This window comes from Staurois parvus, unplaced genomic scaffold (genome assembly GCF_062004578.1).
Source record: "Staurois parvus isolate SC_StPar_1 unplaced genomic scaffold, SC_StPar_1.0 ptg001090l, whole genome shotgun sequence".
In the NCBI taxonomy this organism is placed as follows: Eukaryota; Metazoa; Chordata; class Amphibia; order Anura; family Ranidae; genus Staurois; species Staurois parvus.
In genome coordinates, this window is record NW_028318886.1 from 325,021 (window position 1) to 337,800 (window position 12,780).

The 12,780-nt window shown below is 43.2% G+C and overlaps 1 protein-coding gene across 6 annotated transcripts in view; it reads right to left on the reverse strand.

Moving 5' to 3' along the window:
• Positions 1 to 8,762, reverse strand: part of SORBS3 (sorbin and SH3 domain containing 3) — a 74,026-nt gene extending 65,264 nt beyond the window's left edge. For 3 of the 6 annotated variants that reach the window (XM_089658695.1, XM_089658696.1, XM_089658692.1), the window contains exons 1-2: positions 1,896 to 2,051; positions 983 to 1,090 (exon numbers count right to left, since the gene is read on the reverse strand). In XM_089658695.1, the coding sequence (XP_089514821.1) occupies positions 983 to 1,090 (108 nt within the window). In that variant the 5' untranslated portion in view covers positions 1,896 to 2,051. The other 3 variants (XR_016307643.1, XM_089658693.1, XM_089658694.1) reach the window with 3 other exon arrangements.
• Positions 8,763 to 12,780: the final 4,018 nt, after the last annotated feature.

Here is a 12,780-nt window from a genome sequence, read left to right on the forward strand (position 1 = left end):
GACTTCTCTGTGCTGGTGCATCCCTATCAATACCAATGAAAAGGATGGAGGGGACAAAAGACGCTGTCTTTGGGGTTCTCTTTGGCCTTAATCTGTCTTAGGGATCCAGAGATTGTGACACCACCACCAGCTCTCCAACTCATCCAGTTAGAGAAGGTTTTGCATTCATTGAGAAAAAAATGCAAGGCATTCTCTGGATGGCAACTATGCTGAGCAAGCTACCACCTGTGTTTACTATGCAGCAGGGCAGCCATTGGGCACAGAACCCGGAAGACTGCGTTGATCGTTCTAATTTTGGTGACTACTACAGTGGTTGTTACAGCAAACCCACATGTAACTGTGAAATACAAACCATACTTAGAAGCCAGCTTTAAAAAAAGAAGTATTCTTAAACCCCCATGGACTTGTCGCCATTCCAATTTGAGCAGTGTTTAGGAGATAAAATTAAATTGTAATACTGTCAGAACTGGCTGTAGCTTCTCCCCAGGCTGCAGCCCAAATTATGTGTGTTGCCAAGTGGGAGTTACAGCCAGCACTAAAGCTCTGCCCCCTCTACATTTTGCAGCCATACGTGTAATAATGTAGCCCTGTCTGTGCCTCCTCTGATACCTTACATGTACATAAACAGAAAAAGATTTGAAGTGCTCCCGGTTTTTTAAGTCACTTCCAATTTTAGATACACTAGTGCCACATCCTAGTTAACTAGACTGAAAAAGGGGGAAGAGGAATTACCCAAAGGGAAAAAAATGGACAGTGGGCACAGAACACCTGGGTATCCCCATACGGGCAAACACAACCTTTGCACAGGTGTATGCTTTCCTATGCATTCCTAAAGGGATGCAGACACTGCAACTTTCCTCATTAGAGCACTGAAAGTACACCTGATGGATATAATTGGTGCAGACAGCTTTTCCTTCAGAATGGAAAAAGGTAGGACTCTGCTACAAAGTGTTAAAATCCTGCAGGAACCCCTAGATCTTACCTGGTCATCTGTGTAACTGTTGCTGGACCTGTTCTTCTTCTGTAGGTGCGGAGGGATGAAGTCATCCAGTGATAACTGGAGATCTGTCTCTACCCAGTGCAGCGCCATCTAGAGGAACAGAGACTACACATCAACCTGCAGTGCAGAGAACACCAACTCAGAGCACATTAGGGCAGAGCACACCAACTCAAAGCACACAGTGTAGAGCACGCCAACTCAGTGCACATAGAGTAGAGCACACCAACTCAGAGCACGTAGAGTAGAGCACACCAACACAGAGCACGTAGAGTAGAGCACACCAACACAGAGCACACAGAGTAGAGCACACCAGCACAGAGCACATAGAGTAGAGCACACCAACAAAGAGCACACAGAGTAGAGCACACCAACACAGAACACACAGAGTAGAGCGCACGAGCACAGAGCACATAAGAGTAGAACACACCAACACAGAGCACACAGAGTAGAGCACACCAACACAGAGCACACAGAGTAAAGCACACCAGCACAGAACACACAGAGTAGAGCATACCAGCACAGAGCACACAGAGTAGAGCATACCAGCACAGAGCACACATAGTAGAGCACACCAGCACAGAGCACGTAGAGTAGAGCACACCAGCACAGAGCACACAAAGTAGAGCACACCAGCACAGAGCACATAGAGTAGAGCATGACAGCACAGAGCACACCAATTCAGAGCACATCAGGGCAGAGGGTACCAGAGCACAGCACACCAACTCATAGCTCAGAGCACTCTGTGCTCAATCAGGTCACTTCTTCTACATACCCAGCACTGATCTTCTCATTACCACCTGTATACACACAACACTGCCACTTGTACTGCCATGCTTCCTGCACACGGTCCTGGATACCTGGCAGCCTGTCACCCCCACAACAAAGGAATACTCACACAAGTTGCACAACACTGTGCACGTCACACCAGATCCGACAATGACATCTGTTGTCACACACTTATGTGCAGAAAAAAAACCTACTTTTTCTAGTGTTCTGCAAAGTAGGAGCACACACCCTGCAGTATAGTGCAGCACCATACACACCCCGGCTGTATATTTTCCATGGTACACTGTACACACCCTTCTTCTGGTCTGTGTGTCCCGTTTGTGACACACACACCCTCTGAACTCTGCCCCACAGGCTAGATAATGTTTAATAGCAGTAGAAGGACAGGGATGGCAAGGAGAGGTGAGGAAGAGGAGCAGGGATGACGGGGAAGAGAAGGATGAGGATGGTAGTGGATGCAGGCAGAGAGATGGAGGGAGGGAGATTGAGAGTGGGAGAAGGAGAGAATGTGACAGGGAGAAGAGAGGACTGGTGACTCACACAGAGGTCAGGAAAACTTGGATGCAGAAACTGGGAAAGGAAAAAATGATGGGGCAAATGAGAGGGAAAGAAAACAATTTGCATAACAATACAAAGAGAGCTGCATCTGCAGAGGTTTTCCCTATTTATGCTGGATTGTGCTTAAACATCATTATATACACTGATCAGCCAGAAATTTATGACCACCTGATATTGAGTGATATTGACCCCGTTTTGCTGCCAAAACAGTCCTGATCCATTGCAGCATGGACTCCACCAGACCTCTGAAGGTATTCTGTGGTATCTGGCCTACACTGTTAGTAGCAGATCCTTTAAATCCTGTAAATTGCAAGGTGGGGCCTCCATAGATTGGACTTGTTTTTCCTCCACATCCCACAAATGCTCAGTGGATTGAGATCTGGAGAATTTGGAGGCCAAGTCAACACTCCAAACTTATGTTGCTCAAACCATTCTTGAACCATTTTTGCAGGGTAGCAAGGCGAATTATCCTGCTGAAGGAGGCCCCTGCCAATAGGGAATAGAATACATGAAGGGGTGTACAATGGTTAGGTAGGTAGTACGTGTCAAAATGTGTGAAGGACCCAAGGTTTCCCAGCAGAACACTGACCAAAACATCACATTGCCTCTGCAGGCCTGCATTCTTCCAATAGTCCATCATAGTGCCATCTCTTCCCCAGGTAAGCGATGCACTCGCACCCAGCCATCCACATAATGTAAAAGAAAACATGAACCGTCAGACCAGGCCTCCTCCTTATATTACTTTGTGCTCCAGTTCTGATGCTCACACGCCCATTGTAGGCACTTTAGGCTGTGGAAATGGGTCAGCATGGGCACTGTGACTGGTCTGCGTCTGTGAAGCTCCATATACAACAAAATCTGATGCCCATTTCTTCTGCTTTCAATACATCAACTCCATTAGGCAACATGTTTGCTTGCTGCCTAACCGCTTCCCGACTGCTCTATAGCAGAACTACTGCAGCAGGACTGTGCAAAATCACATATATATAGGATGCACTGCTACATTGGGGGCTACAGCTGTCAATCACCGGGTCCCGGACGGAGATTCCCCTCCGGCACCCAGCGATCGCCGAAGAACACTGACGGGAGAGGTCTGTGTGTAAACAATACAGATTTCTCCCGTCCGAGTGCTTACACAGTGAAGCACAGCACACAAAACGCAGACAGCTAACCCTTTGATCTCCCCAGATGTTAACCCCTTCCTGCCCAGTGTCATTAGTACAGTGTTTTTTATTAGCACTGATCACTGTATTAGTGTCATTGAGATGTCAGTGGCCTTTAGTCAGTTCCCCCCAGTGTCAGAATGCCCACCGCAGTTCCGCTATAAGTCACTGATCACCGCCATTACTAGTATAAAAAAAAAAAATCCAGTATATATATACCTCCATTTGTAGAAGCTATAACTTTCACATAAACCAATTTACACGTATTGGGATGTTTTTTTAGCAAAGGCATGTAACAGAATACATTTTGGCCTGAATTTATGATGAAATTTGATTTTTTAAATTTTTTCAATGGACATGTTTAATAGCAAAAAGTAAAAAAAATATTTTTTTTTTTCAAAAGTTTTGGTCTTTTTTTTGTTTATAGCACAAAAAATAAAAAACGCACAGGCAATCCAATACCACTAAACAAAAGCTTCATTTGTAGGGAAAAAAAAGACATAAATTTCATTTGGGTGCTGCGTTGCATGACCACGCAATTGTCAGTTAAAGTAACGTAGTGCCGTATCGCAAAAAATGGCCTGGTCAGGAAGAGGGGTAAATCCTCTGGAAGGCAAGTGGCTAAAATAGCTCACCGAATTTCAGATGTCATTGTAACAAGACAATCAATGCTGTTCACTTAACATGTCAGTGGTCATAAAGTTATGGCTCATCAGTGTGTGTGTGTGTGTACATTTATATTAAACATTATTATACTATATTATTTAATCTACACAAGGAGACAAAGACAGGAAACTAGGAAACTGTCAGGTGACAAAAGCATATGCTCAGATTTTTACTGGTCACTTCAAATGTATCTTTAGCTAAGAGTGCAGTTCCATTCTTGCAGTGCGGTAATGCCTGTTGTGTTGTGCATGAACCTGTTTTGCATCACGGCATCCCATTGAAAGTAATTGGCTGCCAATGTACCAAAACACACTGAAATTCAGCTGTGCCACAGTATCTGTAAAGCAGCACACTGCAATGCACTGCAACATGTGTACATTGCATTTAGTACTCTGGAGTATCATGCAAATAAATGGTGCAGCGACGCAAGCCTTACGTGTTGATGTCACGCAGGGGTGGAGCCTTATGTGCTGACGTCACACATAGGTGGAGCCTTACGTGCTGGCGTCACGCAGGGGTGGAGCCTTATGTGCTGACGTCACACCGCCAAGGCTGGAGCTCGGAGTGGTGGCCATCTTGGTATGCTTTCATGCATTTAACTCTTTGCTGTATCCACGTGGATTACTTTTAACCATTTACAATAAATACTACACTATACTGCCATACCTTCGGCTCCTGTGGTGGGCTTTTGCCCCCTAGGAGGATCCTTGCTGGTTTTGGCTGGCTGCTGCTATGGATGTGGATGTTCCTAGCGGAACCAATAGCAGTGCTAGCAAAAAGCGGTTTGAGGTGAAAAAGTGGAATGCAGTTGCTCTTTGGGCATGAGACATTGTAGTTGATAATTGTGCCATCTGCAGAAACCATATTATGGACTTGTAATACTACACCATTGGAGGCTTTCTCTGGGGCTCTTTCTTGTTTGTGAGCCCCCCTCTTTAAAGGTGATTCCTGCTTACCTGACACATGACATTGTACATGATCCCCCTGGTGGCTGTTATCGGCATCTCTGGAGGCTGGTTACCATATCCGGATGTATGACACCTGGTGGTTGCTGCGCTGATGACTTCAACCGTCTGCAGTGTTCCAGATCCAGAGAACCAGGAGTAGGTCTTATATACTCCATGCCAGGGGCAGACTAATCATTTGGAAACTCGGGCACTGCCCAAGGGCCCGGGGTCAGTAGGGGGCCCCAGGAGATGCCCCTGGTACCTTTTTCATATGCTTTTTTGAGTTTGGGCAAGGACACAGGGGCCCCATGATCCCCTATTGCCCGGGGGCCCCATGAGTTGTCAGTCCGCCCCTGCTCCATGCACAAGATTGTGCTATCTGGTTAGTGCAATCTATATCCATTTCCACTATCACAGGAGTCACGGATATTCTTCATCACAGGTTTATTGACTTTACCACACTTGTCACTTTATATATAACACCTCATTGTGATTCAGCGCCTTATATGTTATTTAGACCTTGGTTTATGTGATTGCTTTCTTTAGGTTTATCAGCGCTGCATATTTTATACATATACCACAATATCTGTAAAGCAGCACACTGCAATGCACTGTGGTGCTATGTGGTGCACTGCAACATGTGTACGTTGCATTTAGTACTCTGGAGTATCATGCAAATAAATGGTGCAGCGACGCAAGCCTTACTTGTTGATGTCACGCAGGGGTGGAGCCTTATGTGCTTACGTCACACATAGGTGGAGCCTTACATGCTGACGTCACGCTGGGGTGGAGCCTTATGTGCTGACCTCACGCCGCCACGGCTGGAGCTCGGAGTGGCGACCATCTTGATATGCTTTTATGCATTTAACTCTTTGCTGTATCCACGTGGATTACTTTTAACCATTTACAATAAATACTACACTATATCGTCATACCTTCGGCTCCTGTGGTGGGCTTTTGCCCCCTAGGAGGATCCTTGCTGGTTTTGCACAGCCCTGACCTTGGAGAAGTCCGGTCCCTATTTAAGGCTTACTGAGACCCCCCCATAAGGATCAGCATTAACGCTATTTACAAATAGGGTTCTGGTTAGTGCATATCCATATAAGGTGGTGGATTCCCATTGGATTATGAGCATTCTCAAGCATCCCAGCTGATATTATTGCACTTTGTAGTTCCACAATCACCTGGCTTTGCTGTGACCAGTAGTGCCACGGACTATTTATTTATTATCACTATTATTGCTGATAAGCACACACGTACTATTTGACACTTCTGTGACCTGTAGTGCTACGGACTATTTCTATTCACTATTTAAGTTCAGCTTTTTATGATTCTATGATTTTATATGATCTGAGACGTTTATTAAGATATATCTCACTTGAATATTGTATGATACACTTTTATTCACATAAGCACTTTATGATTCCATTTGTCACTTATGCTTTAGCGCTGCATTTACATTGAAAATGACGTAAGTAACGTGTTGCAATAACATGCCCATTACTGAAGCTCAAGAATATAAATGGATCCTGAAAACTGGAGTTTTAGATAGTGTGAAGGTGTTCGTACCCCCCCAGCTTTATGCCTGTGTGTGTCACCATCAGGGAGATTCGTCTACTCTATATGATCAGGTGACCATTGTCACTGTGACGGAAACTAAGGGGAAAACCAAAATTATACAGTTTTACCAGGAGTTGAGGGGTCGTCTTCCAATGGGGACAGCTGTTGTGATGAAAGTGTACAATCCAAATGTACTGGCTGCGTTAAAAATGGCTCTTTGTATAAGTAGGTGCTGCATAGACCGTCGACTGGAACAGAACAGAATTAGCAAGGGAGAATGTCACCAGCACACCGAGGATCACCAATATGGGTCCAAACATTTTACTTAACGATCACATAGTTACAGCAAGGCAACGTTTTGGAGTCTCACTGGACCCCTTCATCAGGCATGTGACCCACATGCCTGAAACGTTGCCTTGCTGTAACTATGTGATCATTCAGTAAAATGTTTAGAGATGATAGGTGAATATAATGGCGCCTAAAGAAAAGGTATTAATAGATCACTATCCAATCTACCAGCTGCAAATTCCACCCTATATTAATAAAGTGTATGACCAAAGAAACAGAAATAATTTGCGCTAGTAAATAAATACAAATAAATAGCCCAAAAAACAATTATAAATATAAGGATAGATAAATAACTAAATAAATAAATAAGTGTCCAAAAAAATGTCCAAAATAATGTGTAAAAATCAATAAAATCCAAAGGTGAAGAAAAATGTGACAATCTGCCACCATATATACTAAATAAACTCACCAGAGCTGAATGCTGATAATAAATCAGCATAAAACGCTAATTGCTCTGGGAGCGATGGTCAGCAGGATGATAAGCCACTAGTAGATTGATCTCCAGGGGGTGATAATCTGCAGAAGCCAGCTCAAAAAAACGATGTAAAGGAAGCAATGATCTTTAATCGAATATACCACTAAGGACATCCACTTCTCCTAGACTCCACCATATCCATATCCAAAGGGTATTAGGCCAGACACTCAGAAAAGAACAACAACAGCTTCATAGTGCAGTACCTTCATTTATTATGCACTCGTCGCACTTAACTCAAAAGGTGTCCCAGCCGACACCAGTGTTAACAGCATGTAAAATACAATGAACGAACCCAGCCACTCAGCACATGCGCCGTAGACTGGGAAACGTAATGACGTCACATCGATCAAAACCCCGCCCAAAATGTTTAGACCCATATTGGCGATCCTCGGTGTGCTTGTGACATTCTCCCTAGCTGTACTGATGACACACCCCACATTGGAGGCATTTCTTCTCACGTCCTCTTGTGTCTCCAGGACAGGAAGTGAGGGGAAATCTCCCCAACAAGACATAGAAATAAAAAACTGAGATGGGGTGTTAACCCTTCTCTACTCTGCCCAAATCCAAAAAGAAAGTTTGGATGATAAATACAGATTCAGTCAGCTTTATCAACAGCCATGTCAAATGAGGGTCATTCTATGGGAACACTGTACTTGCTTTGTATTGTAGGATGCAGTAGTGTGAGCCGAATTCCTCGTAAAACTTCAATTTTTTTTTTAGCTTTGCGTAAAGTGTATAAAACTCAGAACCTCTGTCCAGTTTTTACTGCTGCTTTTGTCAACATTGGAGAGATTTTTCTTAAGTTCCTTTCCTGGTGACACCGGGATAAGATGAGATAATGTTGGTGTCACTCGTAAAGGAAGATACAGGGAACAGGAAGGATCAAGAAAATACAGAGAACAATGCAACCCCAACTCTTCCCTCTCTACTAAATAAATGTGTTTTTTTCACTGTCTCTGTCCCAAAAAAAGAGAATTCCCATCACTTTTTGTCCTTGTGACACCCTGTGATTAGGCAGGATAAATGTTCCCAAAGGAAATCACACTACAATACAACTTTACAGTGATTTTAAAATTCTCCCCTTCATACAAAACTTAAAAAAATGGTCGGAGTTGGGCTTTAAAGAAATGCAGGGGCTGCCATTGTCATTTCTGAAAGTGCCAGCTGTCTGGTTGTTGCATGTCCTGCTGACTATCTGGCTGCAATGTTTTCTGAGTCACTTACCCAAGACGTGCAGATCGGGAGTTGTGTCTTCACAGTGCCAGAGATGGAGGGAGGGAGAATGCTATAGAGAGTGGGAGAAGTAGAGAATGTCACAGGGAGGAGAGAGGGGACTGGGGACTCACAGAAAGGTCAGGATAAATAGATGATTGCACTTCGACAAGGGATCAGGGAAAACTGCGTCCATTACCTGGAAGGATGGAATGAAAGGAGAGCTGTAATAAAGAAAAGGCTAGAATTACACAATACACCAGCCATGGCTCACACACATACATACAATATAAGAGGGATATAGGCAGGCAGTTCTAGGAGGACCTCATGCGCACTGGCATTTACAGACCTGCAATTCTGTGGTTTTACAGGCCATTTATTAATGCATCATAATGGTTTTTAGGCCTCATTCACAGGGGTGTAAGAACAATGGTAACAATCATTTTCTATGTGCCCTTGCATTGGGCCTGCAATGCAGATCAACACAGCTCAGCGGATATGGTGTGAATGAGCCCTAAAATGAAATCCTTATGGGAAGGAGCTGGTGCTGCCAGGATGGATCATATCTTGCTGTGCAGTTGGGATCTTGTGGATTGGATATATGTATCGTCAGGGGCGAGCCATGGTGGACCTGGAGTGGATGGGAGCACACATGTGCCTAGAGCAGGATCATTGCTTTGTTCATACACCACATCATGCAAATGTTATTTATACCATGTTCCTTACATGACCACATTATCACAACAGGAAATCAGATATAAGATGGTACTTTTGCGTTTATGTTTTGTCCTGTCATTAAAAAGAAAAATATGAAGTCTATGAGAAGATAAGAGCACATAGCAAGTTTGGTATCAAACCTTATGTGTGTAATGCCAGCCATAGACTGGAGAACTAAACCATGGGTGGGAGAATGCTGTGCAGGAAACCTAATGGAAAGCAAGAGAATTTATTTATTTATTATAGGTACTTATATAGCGCCCTCAATTTATACAGCACTTTACATACAGTTGTGTTCAAAATAATAGCAGTGTGTTGAAAAAAGTGAATAAAGCTCAAAATCCTTCTAGTAGCTTTTATTTCCATACACACAAATGCATTGGGAACACTACACATTCTATTCCAAATCAAAACATAAAGAAAAATATATCAAATTTGTGGTGTTCCTCTAACAAAATTGAAGAAAAGTGAATATTAGATTGTTCAAAAAAATAGCAGTGTTTGTATTCTTCTTTACAAACTCAAACGTTCACTATGTAAACTGAAAAATGTTTGAAGATTTTGCTTTTCTTTGAATCACTTAATTAATATTTAGTTGTATAAGCACTGTTTCTGAGAACTGCTGTACATCTGTGTTGCATGGAGTCAACCAACTTCTGGCACCTGTGAACAGGTATTCCAGCCCAGGATGATTGGACTACATTCCACAGTTCTTCTCTATTTCTTGGTTTTGCCTCAGAAACTGCATTTTTGATGTCACCCCACAAGTTTTCTATTGGATTAAGATCCGGGGATTGGGCTGGCCACTCCATAACGTCAATCTTGTTGGTCTGGAACCAAGATGTTGCACATTTACTGGTGTGTTTGGGGTCGTTGTCTTGTTGGAACACCCATTTCAAGGGCATTTCCTCTTCAGCATAAGGCAGCATGACCTCTTCAAGTATTCTGATGTATTCAAACTGATCCATAATACCTGGTATGCGATAAATAGGCCCAGCACTGTAGTATGAGAAACATCCCCATATCATGATGCTTGCACAACCATGCTTCACTGTCTTCACAGTGTACTGTGGCTTGAATTCAGTGTTTGGGGGTCATCTGACATACTGTCTCCGGCCACTATACCCAAAAAGAACAATCTTACTTTCATCAGTCCACAAAATGTTGCACCATTTCTCTTTGGGACAGTCAATGTGCTCTTTGGCAAATTGTAACCTCTTCAGCAGATGTCTTTTTTTCAACAGTGGGACTTTGCGGGGGCTTCTTGCAGATAGCTTGGCTTCACATAGGCGTCTTCTAATTGTAACAGTACTCACAGGTAACTTTAGACCTTCTTTGATCTTCCTGGAGCTGATTGTTGGCTGAGTCCTTGCCATTCTGGCTATTCTTCTATCCATTCGAATGGTAGTTTTTCGCTTTCTTCCACGTCTTTCAGGTTTTGGTTGCCATTTTAAAGCATTTGCGATCATTTTTGCTGAGCAGCCTATCATTTTCTGCACTTCTTTATATGTTTTCCCCTCTCCAATCAACTTTTTAATAAAGGTACGCTGTTCTTCTGAACAATGTCTGGAACGACCCAGTTTCCTCAGAATTTCAGAGAGAAATGCACTGTAACCAGCATGTACAACATTTGCTGCCTTCCTTCCTTAAAAATGGGCAATAATTGCCACCTGTTTTTCAAAGAATGAATGACCTCACTAATAGAACTCCACATTGCTATTATTTTGAACATGCCCCTTTCAATTAGTGATTCAATTACACAGAATCAGCAGCATGCATGTCATGACTGTTGGGTCTGTTGGATTTCTATTACTCTACTACACCTGCTAGTACATTATTTGCCATGTACAAATACCATTTCTACCAAAAACAGTGATTGATCAGGTTAGTGATGTCTGACTGCTATTATTTTGAACACAACTGTATACATTGTACATTCACATCAGTCCCTAACCCTCAAGAGGTGTACAATCTAAGTTCCCTAACTTACATTCATACATACACGTACTAGGGCCAATTTAGACTGGATCAGGGGCGGACTAACCATTTGGAAACTCGGGCACTGCCCGAGGGCCCAGGGTCAGTAGGGGGCCCCATGAGATGCCCCTGGTACCTTTTTCATAGGCTTTTTTGAGTTTGGGCAAGGACACAGGGGCCCCATGATCCCCTATTGCCCGGGGGCCCCATGAGTTGTCAGTCCGCCCCTGGACTGGATCCAATTAACCTGTCAGCATGTCTTTGGATTGTGGGAGGAAACCCACGCAGGCACAGGGAGAACATGCAAACTCCAGGCAGGTGGTGGTGTGGTTGGGATATGAACCAACGACCCTAGTACTGCCAGGCGGAAGTGCTAACCATTGCTCAAAATAGGGGAAGTACTATTTCCTCTCACACTGAAGTCTTCTGGCAAGTTCTACTATTTTTAGCCTGATTGGAAAGCTCTACGGCTCTCTGCAACCTACTACCATCCCTGCCATATAAATAGAAATAGGTCAATCTTTAGTGACATGCTAAAAAACAAAAGCTCTGTGCTACTGAACATGTGTGAAAAGGAAGGAATGTGACAAGCTGCCACCCAATGATATATGTAAACACTTCAAGGCAAAAAAAAATATAAAGTGGGGCGATAAATGCTGTGTGCGTGCAAATGTGTATCAATTAATATTGACTTCTACCAAAATGACTCCATATATAAAAAAATTCTAAGAGATATTATGAACACATAAATATTCAACATGATAACAATAACGTAACTGGTTACGTCACTTCCGGTACGCCACATCCAGCAGTTGAAGCACACGCCAGGAGACAGCAGAGCACTCTTAATGGTATACTTATGCTGGCTGTTTTTATGCCGGGATGGGGCACATTTCAATGTAAGACAAATTACATTTTGTTGTTTGTTTCTGTTTGCTATGAATAAATATACTACACTCTAAGTGCTTTCTCTTTGGGTCTTCATGGCATGTGATGGCATTTTGGAGAACCTAAACTGGGTTGGAGGTGGAGAGAAATTTTTGTTTTCACTTTAGGATTTAGATGGGCGATTAGTTTTGTCCTCCATATTTCTGCATCAGGTAGCACAAGTGTTTTTAAATTAGCCAAAGCAAACAGCTTGAACAAATCGAATGACAGGCTAATAGTTGCAATGTTACCTTGGCACAGGCATTTATATAGTCCTGACAGTTTGCGCAACACTTTAAAGTACATTCACATCAGTCACTGCTTTCAAGGAGATTACAGTCTAGGGTCCTTTTCTCACATGCATGCATACTTATACAGGCACATACATTGGCTTACCTGCATGTGTTTGGAGTGTGAGAGGAAACCTACACAAGCACTGGGAGA